Raw genomic sequence first — 21,262 nt, forward strand, 5'->3', positions numbered from 1 at the left:
GCATAACTTTACCTCTGAAGTATTTTTATCTGTGTTTTATCTCCATATTTAACCTGAACGTGTCGACATGCAGACGTATTCTGATCTCTGAAGCATTTAAATGTTTATTTAGCGGTTTACATTTTTGTCTGTGTAGAACATCGAGTCCTGAAACAAACCAAGCCACTTCCTGTCATGTGACCAGATGAGAGCAGATCTGTGTCCAGCCAGTAAAGCCGTCCTGATGAGAACTGAGCGCAGCAGAGGCGTCACCGACCACCACATCCCCCCACCGCCGGCGCTGCACGAACCCACAGCAGAAACTTTCTCACTGACTGATGCCCACAGCCGATCCACCGGGTCGGAAACAGCAGAACTTCATCAATATCTGTAACAGCAACAGCAGAACCATTCCACTGCTGGGCTAACTGGGATCTAACTAGCATTAGCATTCATGGCAGACGGCTGAATGGAGGAGAATCTGTTCACAGATCACCTGCAACTTGGTGATGATTTATAAACTGTTTAAGAAACATATTCTGTTTAAATGTCACAAGCTTTAAGGAGAGTCTCTTCAGTTTGTTCTGTTTTCATGTCAGATCAAATTTACAAGGCAAAGCAGATGTTTGCATGTCGTATTTGAATATTTGCATCAGTTGCTGGTTGAACCAGCAGAAACTGATGGAAACCTGCTGGACTTTTACGTTGATGTTTTATCAGTTCTATCACTTTCTCTTTTCTGTGGGCAGTTTGAATATATTTAACTTAGTTTAGAACCAAAATCTGTAAATATTTTTAGATTTGAAATTGTTTAGATTAGTTTGGTAAGTTTTAAACGTTCCCATTAATTTAATTGTTTAAGAACGCGCCGGCTGTGATGACAGGAGGTTTTTATTAAATCATTTTTCTTACTACTTTTTGAACTTGAGATTTCAGATTACATCAACTTTTGTTTTCAACTGTAAGATCTAAGAGATTTTCAGTTATTGTTTGTCTATCTTGTTGTAAGTATAGATATTTTTTCAAACAATGAATCCAAAGTGTGGCAGTAAAAACCCACCCGTTTCCTCCCACGGCCTTTAGTCCGTTTCTGTTGCTGACTTCACTTCCTGACTTTATTTGTCCTCCATGTTGACTGTTCTCCTCCGTCTCTCTCATCTCTTCAGATTCAGATTTAGTTTTATTTAACAGTTCAGAGTTTAACCAAGCAGCTCTATCAACTCTGTAACAAACTGATTCCTCCGTAAATCCATCAGACCATCGATCTGCTGCTGGCCGCGCCGCCAGCAGGAACAGGAAACTCGTGATTTTCTCTTTAACCTTTATTTATTTTAGGCCATCAGATAAACCTGTAAAGCGTGTGAATGTTATCGTCCTTCACAGAGTGAATAATGGGGCTTTCAGACTAACTGGAGAGTTAATGGATCCTTCCAGGAAGAGCTGCACCCAGAACAAAAATGCTTCATCAACCCAACCAGAGGGAACAGCAGTGATGGAAAGTTGGCCTCATTTCTGCAGAAGTTCCACCTTCAGGCTGAATGTGAACAAGACAGAACAAGGTTTCTGTTGGTTCTGATCCGTGAAGCTCGGTGGATCTGCAGCAGAATCAGAGTGTCGTTCAGCAGACATGAAGACCTTTGACCTCTTTCACAGTTAGCATGGCCACAGATGATGGTGGATAAACGGTTTTACTGTAACGTGTTTTTCATGCATTAGGGCATTGAGCAGTGTGAACATGAGGATGATTGACAGCGCTGAGCCCCTCCTCTTGGCTCTGATTGGTTGGAACCAGTCAGAACTGGACCGTTTGTTCAGGCATAAAGATTCTCTTTCCTCCTCATTCTGAGGTAATGAGGGAACCAGTCAGTGATGCTAGCAACCTGGTTGCTAACATCATGCTAACCTTGTTGCCATGGAGATAAACCAGCGAAGCATCCATGAAGCAACACCAGCTGTTACTGGACCGCTGGTGTTGCTTCATGGTGTTACCGGGTCAGGTTATGGGTCTGCTAACACACACACACACACACACACACACGCACACACACACACACACACACACACACACACACACACACACACACACACACACACACACACATATAAACCAATTAACCATGAGCAGAAAGCTACATGTTGCTTCAAACTGCATTGACTCACTCAGTGACACATTAGCAGATGGGTGGTCATAATGTTATGAGGTTAGTGATTTAATGCTCAGTAAGCAGCCGGTCAGTGGACCTGCTGATCGGACCGGGTCGTTTCAGATCTTCGAACATGAATCTTGTCTTTAAGCTGCTTTTGTTTTCAGAACCTTGAAAACTTCAGATGTTTGAAAACTTCAGATGTTTGAAAACTTCAGATGTTTGAAAACTTCAGATGTTTGAAAACCAAACGACCACAACGCAGCAGGAGCTCTTGTTGAGCACACCATGGCATGACTACGTCAGCAGGTGTGTGTCTGACACCATCCACAGCTGCAGTCAGTCTGATAATTATAATCATCATCATCACATCGTCATCAGGAGCTGAAAGACAGAACCAATCCTCCGGCGCCGCAGGACGGATCTGGTTCTCCAACGTTTTGGTTCAAGACGATTCATCAGGGAGTTGAAAGAGGAGTGAAGTATAAAACTGAATTTGAAGACCATCCGGTGTTCCTCCTGGATCTGCTCTGGGTCCAGTGTCTGTTTCTTTGTGTCTCAATCCGTTTCCCCTCCTGACAGTCGAATAAACTCAGATCGATCAGAGAGCAGATTTACAACATTTGTTCCTTTTCAGCTGCTGTTTTTCTCCTCACTGAGTCACTGAACTAAAACTCTTCATCACTGACATGTAATCATGATGTGGAGTCTCACATGTACAACTGGTTTTATTGTATTGCATCAAAGCGTCATGCAGATGAAGACACGTTCAGACAGAGTCCAGTGGAAGCAGACAGTCTGTTTCTGTTTGGTGTTTGTGGCTGAGCTGCACTTCCTGTTTTAACTCAGCTTCTCTACCCACAGAAAAAAAACCCTCCAGTCTGAAACAATAATTAAAGCTTTTATTGCAGCAACAAAAGGCTGGAAAACTGTGCAGTAAAGGAAGTAGAAACAAACAGATGTTATATGAGGGGTGAGATAAAAACAGATCTGAACCTGAGCTGCAGAAATCTGACAGATCAACGTTTAGAAACTAAACATGAAGAAACAGGAGCAGGAAGACGGGCAGATTGTTTTATAACTGAAAGAGTTTCTCATGTTTCCATTTCATAAAGTCATCATGGTTTCTGCTTTCAGTGTCAATAAAGCTCTTCAGGGTGACTTTTCCTCGTCTTCTTTACAAAAACCAAGTGAAACTGAAACTGCTAGATAAGAGAAAGATGAAAGAAAAACCATGGAAATAATTTTAAGGGGAATAAAGAAGGTCAAAGTATTTTATCACAATCTTCTGAGAAAAAATAAAAACAGTGAAGCAGCAGCAGCTGAAATAACCTGTATTTATTAAAATGACTAAACGAAATAATTTTTTCCATTCAGAGACTGAATCCTTTCCTGTGCGGGTCGTCACGGTAACGGCGTTACCTGATGCTCCTGAAGGTCAGCTTGGGGTCAGACTGACAGCAGCAGGTCTGGATTTGACCCCAGACGTTTCAGATCTCTGGATTAATGGCGGCGTTGCCATGGAGACGGGCTGATCGTCCAGAACCAGGATCATCATCATCACTGCAGACGACCCGAACACTTTCACTGAAGAGCGAAACCTTCTGCACACAGTTCCTCCCATTTTCTCTCTGGATTAATCCTGAATCCTGATTAACTTTAAAATGTCGGTTTTAAATCTTTTCTTCAACATCTGGTTTCATTTTGTATTTTTATTCTTTGAGGTATTTCTTAGCATCATAGTTTTAATTTCACTTTTTAGATCTTTTTTCTGTTTTATTTTGATCATCTCTGTCAGGATCTTGTTTGTTTTCTGGATTTATAATTTTGTTCATTTCTTATTTGTATTTTTTCTTAGTTTTCTTCCTTTAGTTCATTCTTGTTTCAGTTCAGTTCATTTCTCTCTCTCTTCCTCAGCCTGCCTCTGGCTCTGCCCTCACAGCTGCGCCTTGTTTTCTAATTATCACCGGTTCATTGTTCTGCTCTCTCACGGAGTTCTGGTCTCCAGAATCTGAGATCCGACCGTCTCTCCTTTATTTAAATATTTAAAAATATTTAACAATAAACCACTAAAGCTTCTTTTAAATATTTCAGAATATATTTAAAGTCAAAGACCAGAAAATGTTAATTTTGTATACATTCAAAGATTTTGAGGAAACAAAAGGCTTCCTGTGTCACGTTGCTGTTTGCTGAGCTTCATTGTTCTTTCACTGATGGTGGGTCAAAGGTCAAGTCCTCCTTTGTAACTGAACGTCTGTTGGAGGAAATAAGAGAAGAAGCAGATCTCTTTGGAGACGTTAAGAGAAAGAAGATAAATAAACCATAAAACAGAGAAGTTTAGGTGGGTTCAAAACATGATTTGCTTAGATATCATATTTGCATAAAGGTGATTATGATCAGTGACTTCATCCATGATGTCGGTTATTTAATCTGTGAAGCAGCCAGAGGAATAGAAAAGCTGAAGCTATCAGATCCCAGATGAAGCTTCAGGTTTAAATGAATTAACTGATTTTCTGCTGCTGATTCTGCTGCTTTAATTTTACTTTCACAGTTTTAGTTTCAGTTCATCACATTTGAACGCAGCGGTCTGAACTCCAACCAGAGTGTCGCAGCGTCTGGAGCCTCCTGGCCTTCATGTTCACAGGTTCACAGATTGTGGTTTGTCTCTCTGATGTCTGAGTCAATATGGTGAAATAAAATGATATCAGAATTATTTCACCAAATGCAGCCAGATGAAGCTGCAGGAAATGATCTTCAGATGTAAAACAGAAAAGATTCAGACGGTGAAGCTGCTGAGTTCATGTTCAGATCAGGAAGTTTCTGTCATATTTTCAATCTAAATATAATTTCTGCTTCCTTTTTCTTTTATCCGTCCATTTTATTGGGCCGTGAGTCTGTTGAGAAAAGGAATCATTCTCTCTGGTAGTTTCCACCTGGGTTCGGGTCTCTGTGTTGGTGGTGAGAAGCGTCTGCTTGTTTTCTGCAGATGTTTGATGTTTCGTGTTTAGGTGTGAAACCTGAAAGCAGCTCTTTGTCTCTGATGGTCTGAATGACGTGACGAAACTTTGAGGTCAAACCTGAAACCGACTCGGCGCAGTCAGTTATTGTTTCCCCCGGCAACGTGAAAAGAGACGTTAGCATGTCGACCACAACCACACAGACCCGGTTCTGTCAGAGAGTCGGAGCGTCGGCTGTGAAGAAACAACTTTTACTCTGGTGCTGCCAGGAATCTGGGCCCCTGGTAAAAAATCAGACTGGGCCCCTGATAAAAAATCATATTGGGCCCCTGATAAAAAATCAGACTGGGCCCCTGATAAAAAATCAGACTGGGCCCCTGATAAAAAATCATATTGGGCCCCTGATAAAAAATCAGACTGGGCCCCTGATAAAAAATCAGACTGGGCCCCTGATAAAAAATCAGACTGGGCCCCTGATAAAAAATCAGACTGGGCCCCTGATAAAAAATCAGACTGGGCCCCTGTGCAGCTGCTGTTACAATGTTTTCAGTCTATTTCACTCATTGAAGTTTTAAAGGCTTGAAACTGTTTTGCTTTCTTTGGTTCAATAATTGATCTCCTCCACCTGCTCCCTGAATTACTACTGCTGGTTAAAGTAAAACCAGCAGAACCAAAACAACCAATCAGAACCAGGAGGAGGGTCTTAGTGCTGTTAATCATCCTCATTCACTCGCTGCTAAATGTGCAAATGGTGGAGAAACAACTTATTACAGGAAAAATGTTTCTCTGCTGTCATTGGTAGCTATGCTAACTAGACTGAACGTTTACAACAGGCTATGCTAGCTGTAGCATAGGGATGAGCAGCCACATGAGGTTGTGATTGACAGCGCTAAAACCCGCCTCCTGCCACTGACTGGTTGTTTCTAGATAGCCCTGGGAGAAAGCAGAGGAAATCTATTCTTCACAGATTATCTGTTATACTGTACTGTCACAACATTTTATAAAAGTTACATAGTGCAGCTTTAATTTCCCTTCATTGACTCTCTTGTCTTTTTCTCTTTCTCTCTCTCTATTTCTTTTTGAAAACCTGATTTTATTATTTTTCTTAGTAACTGCCGCAGTCGTTTTCTCAAATGCAGATCAGGAGGTTCAGGGTGAAAATGGATGTGTGTGTTTTTCGGTCTGGAAGAAGCAACATTAAATTTTTACTGCTAAAAACAATCTTCAAAAATACAATATGAATAATTTTGTAATTGACAGGGCCCCATTTTTTAAAATTTTATTTCTGTGAACAAAAAATAAATAAATAAATTGTGGAGGGCCTCCTGTGGGTCAGGGGCCCTGAGAATTCCCCCCTACACTGCGCTCCTGCTCCGGTGCAGTCTGGGTTTCTTTAAAGGGCCAGCGTCACATAAAATCAACCTTTTTTTAGCTTTACATCATGTTTTAGTGTTTTTCCCTCATCAAAAACACCTGGAGAGTTGCTCTGATTCTTTCATGCATGCTTGGTCCGGAGGAGCCATGTTGCGATGACTTCCTGGAGGCGGAGCTTCAGAAAGAGGAGAAGGTTTTAAAGAGGCAGAGGCACAATTTTAACGCCCTAAATTACAAAGTCAAATTTCTTTTAAGTCATAACTGATATATAACTTTTTATTTTTAAAGAACAGAAGGTGATATACTTGATATAGTCAATGCTATAAAATGGCACCATGTGCCTGGAAAACAGAGTACTGGCCCTTTAAATCAAAGTGATGGCGGCTGAATCAGGCTGAGGTTTCGTCTCTGCCTGCAGCAAACGAAGCATTTAGTCCAACAATGAAATCCAAGCAGATGATTTATCTGCAGCCATGTTGGTGGGGGGGAAGGTTTAGAGGGTTCAGAAACTACGAGGGCAAATCTAAATAAAAACAGTTTAGTGTAACTTCACATTACACACAATATGTGTTTATGTAGTTTTGTATTTGCTCTTCCACCCCGACTCGCAAACTCCCCTCCACTCTCGTGTCTGATTCTTGAAACAAAGTTCATTGTTCAGAATGTTTTACATTACTCCACCCACAATGTGTTCATTAAACAATGAGAGAAAGATTTTAAACATCACAAAAAAAACAGAAAATATGAACTAAACCACCAGAAGTTTCTACTTTAATAAATCACACACAAACTGATACATGAATAGATAAACTTCTGTTGTCTTTTAAAGTCAAATAAATGATTTTTAATATGTGTATTCCTCATGCCGCTTCTTAGACGTTAGATTAGTCTCTACCTCCCTCTGGTGGAGGGGAGGAGTACTGCAGGCAGCAGCTGCTGATGCCAGATCAGATTAATCATTATGTCCAAAGTGGCTGCAATTAGTAATAGAGATGTAATAAAATATAAATGTTTTTCTTTTTAAAGTTGCACTTAATATAATAAAATAAAATCTCTTTAATAAAGTCATGCAGCTGCATTAATCGTCTGTAACGTGGATTTCATCACCAAGCAGTTTCACATTTTCAACTTTCCACCCAGTTAAAAACGGATCAGAACCAACTGTTAGAAAATAATCATCTGCTTTAAGAAATGCTGATCTGTTTGTGCCTGATATGACGGTTCCACAGTCAGAATATCAGAGAATTTTGTGATATTCTCTGATATCCAACTGTTTTCTTCTTTCCTCTTTGAGCTGAAAAACAGGAAAAATCCTGACTCTACTGAGCAAGGAGCATAAAACTGAATATTATCACAATATTAAGGTGGAAAGACAAAATCAATGATTTTAGAAAACAAACTGTTGCTGCACTTTAATGTGGGAAAGTTTCTAATGTCTTTTCAACACCTGATGTCCATAAATCTACTGAGATGAAGATAAATGAAAAACATGTCAGTCATTTAAGGAGGGACAATAATAATAAAGTCAGAATAATTTATATCAAAGTCTGAGCATTGCTGACAAAATCATCTTCATGTGAGCTTCTTCAGACGAGAAGAGCAGGTTCAGTGTCAGAACAAGGAGAAAAACATTGAACAAGTTTGACTTGTTGGGAAGGATTGAAACAGAAAACATTTTCCCAACTTGAACTGTTAGTTGATTATAGACTATAAAGTCCTGAAGTGATTAAACAGTTATTGGTTGATCAGCTGCTTTACCAAGCTGAAGCAAAAAAACTTTTTCAGTGCAAACTGAGCATCTGCATGTTGTAGCATGAGATTAATCTGTTAAAACAATTATATCAAATCCATAGCAGAGTGTCTGTCTAAAGCAAAACATCCATGAGAGTCTGATTTAACTAGACAGGAAATCTGCAGAAAACTGGAACATTTCCTAAAGATCAAGTTTTCATAAATCTGTTAATGAAACAAAATATTCAGTCAGGCTCAATAATATATGCATAAAATCAGACACTGCTGTACAGATCAAAGTAAAAAGAAAGAACAAATCTTCAAACTTATTTGTTATTTTCTCTGCCACAGAAAATGCAAAACCTGCAAAAAATATGTTTTAGTCATACAAACGTTCATCCATTGAGCTGAACCAGATATTTTTACAATAAATGAAAAAACACCAACACATTTCTTTCTTTGTCAGTTAGAATCACCAGAATTATTTCTATTTACTAAGAGCCAAAATATCACAGAGAGAAGATTTTGGAGACATTTTTATAGTTTGTAGGCAGTTTGTACATCATCGCCACCCAATTATCGTTCCACCTTTTTGCAGTTTCCGAGTCATTGAATTCAATGCTGTAAAGAGCCACTAGACTATTGGAGCCAGCATAACTAAAGTGTTTGCCATCCTAAAGTGCTTGCTTCCCAAATGGCATATTTCCCATAATGCAATCAACACCGTCCATTGTCTCCATTAGCTGTGGATGTATCTGGAGCAGGACCACTAGATGACTGGAACCCTTCTTAAAGTGCCTTCCATTTATGTGGTAATAGCTCTCAGAGTGTATAGCAGCTCTGCTTGCATCCGTGCTTCCACAGGAACCACTAGACTACTGTAGCCGCTCACCTTCTCCCACCATTGTGTTAGAGGAAAACCTGCTCAGACAGGAAGCCCATCAACACACCTTTTGCCCATCAACACACCTTTTGCCCATCCAACTGATGAAAAACAGCCACTAGACTATTGGAGCCATGGCAACAGAAGTGCCTGCCATTTAGGATCATCTGGGGATGATCCTAAATGGCACATTATGTACCTGCCATTTGGGAGATTAGTGAACCCCCAAACGAACACCAACATCTGGTTCAACTGGTGCCTGGAAGACCAGGTCTGGGTTTCAGAACCGCCTCAGCAAGTCTGGACTGTTCTGAAGTGTTAAAGTGACAGCAATGTTGTTTATGCTACAGCTGTACTTACTACAGTAAAACTCTGGAGATTTATAATAAATTAGAGACGTTTTTAAATGATTAATATTAATCAGATGAAGTGGAGAGCTGCTCTGTGGACAGGTTGCAGGCCAGCTGATCAGGGTTCTGTCTGGTTCTGCTAAGCTCTGTGGCGTCTCTGTGTTTTTCCACCCAGGACGTTTTCCAGGCCTCGTTTGTCAAAGTTTCTCCTTCACTCAGCACATGAAGCGAACAGCAGAGTTCATGACGGGTTAAACCAGGGAGGATCTGTGGGGTTGATGTTACAGCATGAACAATTCAGAGTCATGTTGGAGTCAGAAGCTTAAATATTACCACCATAATAATCAATTCATGTCATTTTTGTGTCCAGATGATTTTTTACTTTATTTTCTAAGATTAAAAACACAACTGTAGTTCTTCCACTGAATCTGCACCATAAACAAATCATCTAAATGCAAAATAAACAAGTGCAGTTGTTAATGTTACAGAACCAAGACACTAATTATTATTAAGGTTCTTAATAATAATAATAATAATAATAATAATAATAATAATAATAATAATAATAATAAACCTTATTATGACTTTTCAAAAAATAATAAAACCTCAGACACTTTACAAGAATCAAATTCTAGACAGAACCGGTTCCGTCCGGTACCGTCTGGTTCTGTCCGGTTCCGTCCGGTTCCATCCAGTTCTGTCTGGTTCTGTCTGGTTCTGTCCGTCACAGTAAGCCCAGTTCGCTGCTCAGATACGGGTCGTTGGAGCAGAGGGCAGAGGTCATTCTGGAGCTGGCCTCTGCTCCTTTCTTCCTCACTGAGTCAATCAGCTCTCTGGCTTTTTCTGCTCTGGGTTTGGTTCTGATCTGGTCCGCTTCAGCATCTGATATCACCCTGTAGTGCTGCAGCTCGTCCAGCAGTTTGTCCAGAACTGGGTTGGACACGTGATCGATGAAGTCCGGCTGGATGCTTCTCAGTTTCTCCTCTGCTGACAAACTTTCCCCGAGCCGCAGTCGCCTTTGGTCCACCGGATCAGGAGAAGCTGGAGCTGCAGACGGAAAAGAGACGACAGGAAGCAGAAACATCCAGAATCATCCAGAAACATCCAGAAACATCCAGAATCGTCCAGAAACATCCAGAAACATCCAAAAACATCAAGAAACATCCAAAAACATCCAGAATCATCCAGAAACATCCAGAAACATCAAGAAACATCCAAAAACATCCAGAATCATCCAGAAACATCCAAAAACATCCAGAAACATCCAGAAACATCCAAAAACATCAAGAAACATCCAAAAACATCCAGAATCATCCAAAAACATCCAGAATCATCCAGAAACATCCAGAAACATCCAGAATCATCCAGAAACATCCAGAAACATCCAGAAACATCCAAAAACATCCAGAAACATCCAGAAACATCCAAAAACATCAAGAAACATCCAGAAACATCCAGAAACATCCAGAAACATCCAGAAACATCCAGAATCATCCAGAAACATCCAGAAACATCCAGAAACATCCAAAAACATCCAGAAACATCCAGAAACATCCAAAAACATCCAGAAACATCCAGAAACATCCAAAAACATCCAAAAACATCCAGAAACATCCAGAAACATCCAGAAACATCCTAAAACTCTCCATTCAACTAGCAGATGGTTGGTGTACCTGGCAGGTGCAGGGCGTAGTCCCAGACGTTTTCCTCCTCCGGACTCTGGACCATCACAGTCACGTCCTCCGTTCTCGTCGACAGCGTGACCTCAAACGTGGCGTGGTAATTTGGTCCATAGTTTTCAAAGAACTGAACTGTCTGCAAGAAGACGGGAGTCTTACTGAGTGTATTTTAGCTCCCAGTGGAACCAGATGGCGGGTCTGAAACTGACTTTGGGTTGGATGGTGAGGCCCGCCGGGTCGCTGTGGAGGCGGTAGGTTTTCCCTTTGTGGAAGGAGCAGAAGGATGGAGCCTGGATGAACTTTGAGCCGGTGTGCTGCTCTTTCACCTTCAAATCAGAACCATTTGTTAGTTTTAAAAGAAACAACTTGGATCAGTTTTATCCTCTTTAAAATGTCGGGTTAAGATTCACATCCTGGAGAGGAACGTTGCTGGGCAGAAGAATCACACTGAGGATGCTGAGAGGTCGCTGCAGCTGTCTCAGGAACAGCAGAACTTGGCCCCGAATCGGCTTGGTCAGGAACTTCTTGATCCGGTCCAACACAATGCCGAAGCCAGAAAGGTGTGAGACTCTCACCACCACGTGGGTTTCTGTGACCCTCAGTGGCGGAAGGACGCTCATCCCATCATCAGTGATGTGGCCGACAGAGAGGCAGTCAGGCAGCAGGGCTGTGGGGGGACAGAAACAGAGGTCCATTAGAGAGGAACCGGAGGAACCGGAGGGACCAGAGGAACCGGAGGAACCGGAGGGGAACCAGAGGAACCGGAGGAACCAGAGGAACCAGAGGAACCAGAGGGGAACCAGAGGAACCAGAAGAACCAGAAGAACCAGAGGAACCAGAGGAACCAGAGAGGAACCAGAGGAACCAGAGAGGAACCAGAAGAACCAGAGGAACCAGAGGAACCAGAGAGGAACCAGAGGAACCAGAGAGGAACCAGAAGAACCAGAGGAACCAGAGGAACCAGAAGAACCAGAGGAACCAGGGGAACCAGAGGAACCAGAGGAACCGGAGGTTTACCTGCTCCAGGCTCACAGTGCGGCAGCTGCAGCTCTCTGATGGAGTCCTGAGGACAGTCAATGCTGAACAAAGGTCCGCCTGGCAGCTTGTTCGCCGTCTGCAGCAGCTTCTCATCCCAGATTTGAGTTTTGTACGTCAGCTCCGCCTCCCGGGTCACTCCGAACACCAGACCAGTCAGAGAACACCGGAACAGGCCTGAACCAGGAAACTGGAAGCTGAAAAAGAGCCATCATCCATCCATCAACTCCAAGGAACAAGAACATTGTCTGATGTTTCCTTCATCCTCAAAAGTCCTTCAGGTCTTCGTCCAAAACATGAAACCCGTCCTCCAAATCTCAGAGCCTCCACCTAGACTCAGTGTCAGCAGTAAGGGAAGAAAGATTAACTTTTCCTACATGATTACATGATCCTACTGAATTAAATGGTTACTGGTAACTAATCAAAGAACCATAAAACATTTTTGTGGACATTTAATTATTGTGTCTCTGTAATCTCATGTTCTCCAACCTCAGTAAAATACTCTTAGTGCATGGTTCACAAACTCATGGTAAGTATTTATAGGTTGCTTTTCCCAGGCTCAACATGATCCCTGGGATTGAAGAAGTCTCCAAATTAAACCTGGACCAGTTGTGAAGTGAGAAGAGCAGCTGCTTCATGAACAGGTTGTGTTGGACTGAATCTGGTTACTAGCTGGTTAATCCATGGACAGAAGCAGGATGGGGCATTCAGACGTTGGCTCTTAGAAGATCGATAGCTACACCGATTCTCCTTCAGGCCTGGGGTGGGTCGCACTCTGCAGCCAGGAGTCTGACTAGCAGCATGTAGCTGGTTAGGTGTTAGCGTGTGTCAGGAACACCTGGTGCAACAAGACCTGCCACCCCGACGGTTAAAATCCCTTCAGCAACTGGTGCTGAAGGGTCCAAAGAACACAACAGACCCTCTGCTAGACCTCCTCTGATTGGTTGGCAGGTGATGCAGTCAACCTGGCAATACATTTCATCCTGCACCGTCCAGGGTCGTAGGTCACAATCCTGTTAGTAAACTTCAGCTCAGCCTTCAGCACCAGGGACAGAAATCCTCTGAAACCCAGTTATGAACTCATTAAGTAAAATCCACACATTTGCACCAACTCCAGTTCAGCAGCTGGTTCCAGACATTCAGGTTAAATCTAACATGTCTGAAGGTTTGACACACATGCAGGTCAAACCCAGAAACCATCTCAGTAATTTGGAGCTAAAATCCCATTTATAAAAAAGAACAAATACATTTTAAATTCCCTGGACTCCTTTTGGTTTGATCAAAACATCGGCTGCTGCTAAAGTCCTTAAAATGAGCCTCTGGTCAAAAACTATTTGAAGATCTAATATAAGAAGATTTTATAAAGTGCTTGTCTCACCTGTAAGAGACGCCCATCCTCTCTCTGCTCACCTCAGGTGTGAAGCCCAAGAGAACCTTGAACACAAGAATGTCAAAGTGAAGAAACTTCTCAGAGCTGCTCAGCCGTAGTTCAGGTCCAGTAACTCAACACTCACCTGGTCTGGTTCCAGTTTCTCAACAGCCAGCAGAGTCAAAGAAAAGGCCTGAACAGTGAATGCTGGGTAAACAGGCTCAGTAAAAGTTGAGTGGAAGGTGTGAAGCAGAGTTCTTGTGTCACCAGACAGCCAGTAAAAACACAGAATACCAGCTGGCCAGTCCAGAAACAGTCCAACTCTCATGGGTCGGGGTCGGGCCACGAATTCTTGCTCATCAATAAATGTGATGGGAACGTAGACTTCCTGATGTCCATGGCGAAACGTAAAACCATGCAGTAAATAGTTATGCAGCATCCAGGTCTTATCGCTCCAGTCCATCTGAAAGTCGCATCCTTTCCTCCTAACCTCCTGAAAAGCCACTCCCATGTTTTTGACCGACGTTCCCTCCACCTCCCAGTAATGGCGTCCAGTCAGAGCTTCTCTGCACATCACCTGACCCTCATATTTAAACCTCTCTGGGTGGTCAGGATACTTCTGCTTTTCCTCCATCAAACTAGCGGTTCTGTTGCCCTCAGACAGGATGAGGTATTCATTGGCAGTATTGGTGTCAAAGGTCAAATCACAGGCGTCTGAAAAAGAAATAACCAGTTCCAGTGACAAACAGCAACATGTTATTAAGCTCAACAAGCCTTACATTTGTTCAGAAGCTGTGGGTTGATCCAATAATCTTCATCATGGTCCACACTGAGAAGACAAGAGCAGGAGGACAAACTCAAAGAGGAGATTCTGAATTATACTTTACTGTAAAATGTTAGAGTTCCGTCTGCATGGGATTAGTGAGGAACCGGTCATTTTATGTTTGAGCTAAGTGATCTGAAGTCATTATTCTGTTTCATCTGGAGATGTTCAGTAGGATGCCGGCCAACACAGACGGCTGCAGCTGAAGTCCTCCTTTAGCTTAGCATTTTGGTAGCATTGAACTCAGTCTGGTGTGCAACCAGATCCCATTAAACTATATTAATAGTGGGAAAAACTGTATTAAGCATTTAAAAATGAACCATCTGTGTAGTCTGACCTTCACTCTTTGTTGTGGTTGAATTCTAGATATTCCTGCAGCAGATTAATGTACATTATCCACTTATGATGCCACAAACTCTATCAGTATTCATGTATAATAGTATGAAGTCTTAACCTTATTTAAACAATCATCACTGAGGCAAAGGAAGTTGGACTGAATAAAAAGATTTCTTCAGGATACTTTACTTCTTTTGTCAATGAGTGAAATAGCAGATTGTATTTCAGAGGTAAATAGAAAATAGAATTATTCATTATCTAGCAAATACATCATTAGTGCAAAGGCTACAGAGGACTAACTTGAGTTTATCCAGTCTGCATTTTGGGTCCTCCAGTCTCTCAAGGAGCATCTTGACTCCAAGCTGTCCAGGATGGTTGTAGCTAACGTCTAGCTCCATGAGATGGAGAGGGTTGGACTTCAGAGCCGAGGCCAAAGAGGCACATCCTTCCTGTGAGATCCCACAGCATGACAATCTGCAGAGGAAAGGATCCCAAACACAAAACGAGATTAAATCTCTCACCAGCTACATCTGAGAAACTCTGAGGAGACATTTCCTAATGACGTTTCCTTCCTGCCAGAAGCTGAGATCACTTTAGCATTTCCTCTAGTTGAAATTCCCAAAACCCTTCTGAAGAAATGTAAAGCAATATATTGAACTATATGGCAAATTATAGTGCAATATATTAAGCATGAGATTAATATGAGATTAATATTTGTATATTTTCTACTATATTGCAATTTAAGAATCAATCATGTATGTTTATAAAGATAAATATGTTGCTATGTAGACCAAAATGGCCGCTATATTTTATATGTAATTTATATACTACAACATACTGCAATGCATAATGCAGTAAGTTTTTTATATACATAACAAATAATAATTAGATAATTAGAACGCCCTTTAAGTCTCCCACCCCTTTGTGATACCGCCCTGGGCAACTGCCCATATCGCCTTATCATAAACCACCTCTCTATTGTGCATGTGTTCAAAAATGCAGATAAAAGAAAAAAAGCTTTATTGTCTCAAACCAAACATGTCTGAAGATTCTCAGTTTTCCAGGTTTTATATTCAGGAAAACTTGAACAAAACCTTCATGTTTCTCTGAATCCATCATAAACAGAACCTGCAGGTTTGGCTTTCCTAAATGTCTCTGCAAACATCATCGGAGCAACAACCAGCTGCTGTGTGATCAAATCACGACAACCTGAGCAATGGGGAATCATACCACAAAGATATAATGGATGCTGATGTTCTTTGCGAGGTGTAAATAAGAGGAATCATCACCTGAGAGACTCCAACCGGCAGTTTGAATCCCCCAGTCCAACACAGAGGAGCTGCACTCCCAAATCCTGGATCTGGTTGTAACTCAGATCCAGTTTTCTCAGCTGGCTGTTGGAGCTAAGAGCTGAGGCAAACACCTGACAGCATCCACTTCTCAGATTACAGCTCTTCAAACTGCAACCACAGGAAATACTGCATGTCAGCATAATGGTTATGCATACATTATGCTGTATGTCAGCATAATGGTAACAAGAGATGAAAACCTCTTCCAATGATCTTCAGCTTATTCACCCAAATTCTTTCAGTTTACAAAGAGACCCAATCGATCCAGCAGAAATCAGGGTCAATGGAGTCGCTTCGTCAATAAAATCTTCATATTTTTCCTTCTTCTCCTGTTCTAAAATATTCCCAGAGTAATTCCTAACATAACTGTAAGCACAGTTTGTCAAGTCCAATGTTGTCAAGTTGGACTGTTTGAGTTGAAGCACAGAGGCAAGTTGGCGCCACCTCATGAAGTCCAGAGAGAAACCAGACAATCTGTGGAAAAACAAACAGCAGATTCAGAGCTGAAGCAACACTAAATGAATTCATTCATTCAAATCAGACTAAACAGTTTACAGGACTGACCTGAGGGTCTGCAGTTTACACACAGGGCTTTCCAGCACAGCGAAGAGTTGAAAAGGAAGAGGCGTCTGTACGCTGTGAGCGCCGTGCAGACTCAGTTCCTGCAGGTTTGAATCCTCTGACTGGAGGATGGACAGCAGTATGTGGAGGTTAAAGTCCAGCACATGTCTACTCTTGAGTCTGTGGGGTTTAGACACAACAAATAACGGAGTTAATATGACACATAAAACCAGCATTAACCTCATTTAAACAATCACCACTATGAATCAGAGTTTATATCCCAGTTTAGTGAAATAATAAATAGCTCTGTGTCGTCAGCTAAAATCTGAGCTTTTAGTTTTGGATGCAAGTAGAGAACAAGTCCAAGGAAGATATTATCATCATTCATTAGGCTAGAAAATAAAACCATGATATAAATATTTAGGAAACGTTCAGTAAACCCTTGTTTTGCTGTAACGGTCTCTTACATTTAAAATATTATCAAACCGTTTTTGAAACAGCTGTAGGATGTTGATGAACAAACTGGTTTGTGTTTTTTGTACCCAACAAAAATCTGTTAGTGTCTTTGTTGCCTGTTTGCTCATATTTTTGAGTTTCGTCAGATATTTGTGTTTGATATCAGCCGATGTTTGTTTTGACTGGAGGGTTTTATCTGCAGCTTACTGGTTTTTGATGGTGATTGTGGAATCAGATAAATCCAATAAATCGCAGCATTAATTGTACTTTCTCTTGTTTTCATGTCCTTTGAATGAATCAGTCTGTTGGTACTCACACAGCCTTCTTGCAGTTCCCTACTAGCTGAAGAAGCTTCTCAGTCCCAGAATCCAGTATGCAGCATCTGGTCAGATCGAGCTCTTCCATCACCTCCCCTGACATCTGCAGCAGCGTTGACAGCACTGAGCAGTCAATGGTTGACAGTCTCACTCCCAACTTCAGATACTTCCCAATGTCATCCTGAAATTCTCTTTCTTTGAGCTCAAACTTGCAAAGGAAAAGATTAATGCACCTCTCTGATGGGATGTTATCAGCATGAAAATTCCTTATGTAGGCCTTTAAACTGTCAGTATTGTCTGAGCTGCTGTCTGTCTGGGGAAGCAAAACTTGGATCATTTCTTGATTTGACCTCAGTGAGAGTCCAAGGAAGAAACAGAGAAACAGGTCCAACTGGCCCTTCTCACTCTGCACAGATTTATCTACAACCTTCTTCTGCAGCTCCAGGAAGCTCATCTCTGCAGGGTCAACGCCCAGAAACGACCTCAGAGGACCAAGGTCGTTCGTCTTGCAGCAGTGGGAAACGTAAACAGCAGCTAGAAACTCCTGAAAGCTCAAATGCACAAAACTGAACATCTTCTTTTGGTACAGACCAAATTCTTGCTTCAGGATTTCTGAGCAAAGCCCACAAAACAAAGAAGCATCATCAGCATCGATGCCACACTCTGCGAGGTCTTCCTCATAGAAGATGATGTTTCCTTTATGAAGCTGCTCACAGGCCAGTTTGGAGAGGTTCAACAGTAAACCAGTGGTCTGAAGATGGGACATTCTCTTTCGGGATTCTTTCTTGGAACTCTTTGACTCATATTTCTGTGCTGTTCTTTTGGTTTGGATCAGGACATAATAGATGTACAACTCAGTCATTGTTGTGATTCTTCGGTCATTCCATCCCGTCTTAAATACCTCGGCAATAACCCAACAAAACACCGGGATATGTCCCATTAAATGGAAGCTTATCATCCCTCTGAGAGCTGACAGCAGTTCTTCAGCCTTCTGGACAGAACTCAGTCTCTTTCGGAAGTAGTTGTTCTTTTCTTGGTCGGTGAATCCCTGAACTTCTGTCACCTGGTCAATGTATTTCGAGGGAATCTGGGAGGCTGCAGCAGGTCTGGATGTGATCCACAGCAAAGCATCAGGCAGCAGATTGCCTCTGATCAGGTTGATGAGCAACACATCAACCGTAGTTTTCTGATTTATATCAGTCACACTCATGGCTTCTTTAAAGTCCAGTGGATATCGATTTTCATCCAGACCATCAAGGATGAAGAGAATTTTCTCGTTCATCAGCAGTTTTGCATCTCTGAGTGGTTTGAGTTCAGGGTAGAAGTAAAGGAGGAGCTGCAGCAGACTGTGTTCCCCGTCTTTGATCATGTTCAGCTCTCTGAAAGGGAGGACGAAGATTAAATCAATGTGCTGATTGGATTTGCCCTCTGCCCAGTTTAGAGAAAAGTTTTGGACGGCAAACGTTTTCCCGATACCAGCAATGCCTTTTGTCATCACTCTTTGGATGGATTTACACTGTGCTGATTGTTGTTGGAAATGTTTTTTCCCTGGTTTAAAAATGTCCAGACTGTTGATCTGCTCATAGTTTGACTCCATATATGGTGACTTCTCATCAGGGAGCATAAAATGATGCAGAATCTCGTGCTGGATGCAGCCTTGTTGTTCAGCCTGTTGCACAATGAAGAGCTTGGTGTAAACATCCTGGAGTTTCATCCAACCGTCTGACGTTCCCTCGTACGTCCAGGTACATTTTTTCTGAAGACTGGCTTTAAGATTTTGTTTAATGATGTCCATAAGTTTGTCATGTTCCATGTTTACGGGTCTTTCTCCTCTCTGCTCTGTTTTAGACATGGAAAGGAAACTATTAGTCTCAACCTACTAAAACTGCAAATAAAAGAAGGAAGCATTCAAATATTGTACAGTGAAAAAATATCCACAGTAAAGTTCAGTAGCTGCTTCAGTAATCTAAAACATTTCACTCCACATTACAGAATGTTACAGAACCAGATGAACAGAACCCACAGTTACTGTTTTCCAATCATACAGGAAGTCAGAGTGATGGAGCAACAGATGAACAAATCCTGTCAGAATGTTTTACTGAGAACAAGAACCGTTGTTACAAAGTCAGAGCCTGATATTAAATATTCTCACTATAACAGCCTTCATTTACACTTTCCTGTAGCTCTAACAAGCCAGAAGAATATTAATGATGTACAATGTTTCATATTAACTTAGCATTGAAAAACAAACTCATGCTAAGCTGGATCAAAGTGTTCAGTAAACTTTATATCTGGAAATGTAGGGAAATGAGATTTTCTTTTTTTTTGATGCATCTAAAACCTGCAGCTCTCCAGGACTGGAGCTGAGCGGTTCTGGTTCAGAACCCCTGGATCCGTTTAATGTCTCATTATCTGCAGAACCTGATGAGACACTCAGGAGGTAATTCAGTCATTTATTCAGCTATTTCATGATTAAAGCTAAACTTTTCTCTGGCATGTTCTACTTCTATGAAACCTCATTGAGTTTGAAGCAACGAGGTTCACATGAAAAACAAGTTGCAGAGTTAAAAACACGTTTAAATTAAAATGTGAGACAGACGGACTGCAGCGTGTTCTGCTTTCTGTCCTCACGTCTACAGGAAAGAAAATATTTCCACATAAGCTTTAAAATGACAAAATGACTTGAAACTGAACTGAAGCTGAAGATTTCTGACTTTTAATGAAATGAGGTTTTGTTGATTTTCTAAACTCTGAGTTAGAAATAAAATCTGGTGAGTTACTCACCGGATGTTTGTCATTCCATCAACAGGAGAATCCTTCACTTTTAAAATCTGCACATATTGAGAGAGAAGCAGTCGTTCGCTCTAACTTCCTGTTTCCATCCACTTCCTGTTAGACTTTGACCTGGTGGAGAAATCTTCTGTCACCAGCAACAAACTTCACAGCCTGCAGCATTTTTATAAGACAACCATGTAAATCATTACTAAATGTTTTCTGGTCACTCATTATATGCAGAGATATTTTCTTAAATATGTTTACTTGAGTCATTTTTTGAAAAACTTTACCTTTATGTGCCGTTTAGTGTTCATGCAGATTGTAGCAAGTTGGGATAAATTTTTATGTAAAATTAAGAAAAGTTGAACAAGATGTTTATCTGGATTAATTTTCTTTGAGGTTTTAGTTTCTCTGGATTACTTGTGTGATCTATACTCACTAAGGAAAATATTAATATGTGTAATATTTCTTCTATCAGCTGTAAACACTCAAAGCTGAGGGTCAACAAATCAGTTTGGTAAAAAATGCTTTTAATATAAACTGAGTTTTATCTCTTTTTCTGTAGACAGAAATTAAAATCTGTCTACAAACTTTTCTCTATGTTTATATTAATGTTCATATTCATAATTCAGACTCAGTGGCTCCATGTGCATTTTGATTATAAGCCAGTCAAGGAATTACTGGAAGTTTTAATGTGTTTCCTGTGTGGAGAGTGAAGCTCATCCTGTCAGGATCCTGGCTGGTGTGTGTGTGTGTGTGTGTGTGTGTGTGTGTGTGCGTGGGTGTGTGTGTGTGTGTGTGTGTGTGTGTGTGTGTGTGTGTGTGTGTGTGTGTGTGTGTGTGTGTGTGTGTGTGTGTGTGTGTGTGTGTGTGTGTGTGTGTGTGTGTGTGTGGGCGTGTGTGTGTGTGGGCGTGTGTGTGTGTGTGTGTGTGTGTGTGTGTGTGTGTGTGTGTGTGTGTGTGTGTGTGTGTGTGTGTGTGTGTGTGTGTGTGTGTGTGTGTGTGTGTGTGTGTGTGTGTGTGTGAAAATAACTGCTGTGTTTGTTTTTTTGTCACTTCTTGGTGTTTTTGAGGATTTATTCATTAAACATGTTGCTTTTCTGATATTTAAAATCTTAAAATAACCAGAAAGGTTTTAAGCATT

The 21,262-nt window shown here is 41.3% G+C and overlaps 1 protein-coding gene across 3 annotated transcripts; it reads right to left on the minus strand.

Annotated features, from left to right (window-relative positions):
* Positions 1–7,293: 7,293 nt before the first annotated feature.
* On the minus strand, positions 7,294–20,237 carry LOC122828920 (NACHT, LRR and PYD domains-containing protein 1-like). 3 transcript variants are annotated; one of them, XM_044112965.1, is made up of 14 exons: positions 20,128–20,205; positions 17,343–19,182; positions 16,574–16,750; positions 16,238–16,483; positions 15,950–16,120; positions 14,961–15,134; positions 14,281–14,330; positions 13,647–14,215; positions 13,511–13,566; positions 12,115–12,329; positions 11,508–11,764; positions 11,307–11,423; positions 11,092–11,233; positions 7,294–10,465 (listed from the first exon to the last, which is right to left on the minus strand). In XM_044112965.1, exons 2-14 carry the CDS (start codon positions 19,154–19,156, stop codon positions 10,143–10,145), a joined length of 4,311 nt encoding a protein of 1,436 aa, XP_043968900.1. In that variant the 5' UTR covers positions 19,157–19,182; positions 20,128–20,205; the 3' UTR covers positions 7,294–10,142. The 3 variants fall into 3 exon arrangements, 2 of the variants coding, with proteins under 2 accessions (XP_043968900.1, XP_043968901.1); XR_006370288.1 differs by having other exon boundaries at positions 10,334–10,465; positions 11,092–11,229; XM_044112966.1 differs by lacking the exon at positions 17,343–19,182 and having other exon boundaries at positions 20,128–20,237.
* Positions 20,238–21,262: the final 1,025 nt, after the last annotated feature.

Source organism: Gambusia affinis, linkage group LG04 (genome assembly GCF_019740435.1).
Source record: "Gambusia affinis linkage group LG04, SWU_Gaff_1.0, whole genome shotgun sequence".
Classification (NCBI taxonomy): Eukaryota; Metazoa; Chordata; class Actinopteri; order Cyprinodontiformes; family Poeciliidae; genus Gambusia; species Gambusia affinis.

What these genes read in the sequence shown, in the direction of transcription:
- LOC122828920 (XM_044112965.1), bottom strand. Translation starts at nt 19,156, where the DNA reads ATGGAACATGACAAACTTATGGACATCATTAAACAAAATCTTAAAGCC. An exon ending in TGTAAACTGCAGACCCTCAG is followed by an intron (nt 16,484 to 16,573) that starts GTCAGTCCTGTA and finishes GTTTTTCCACAG; the next exon opens with ATTGTCTGGTTTCTCTCTGG. An exon ending in CCCACAGCTTCTGAACAAAT is followed by an intron (nt 14,216 to 14,280) that starts GTAAGGCTTGTT and finishes TTTCTTTTTCAG; the next exon opens with ACGCCTGTGATTTGACCTTT.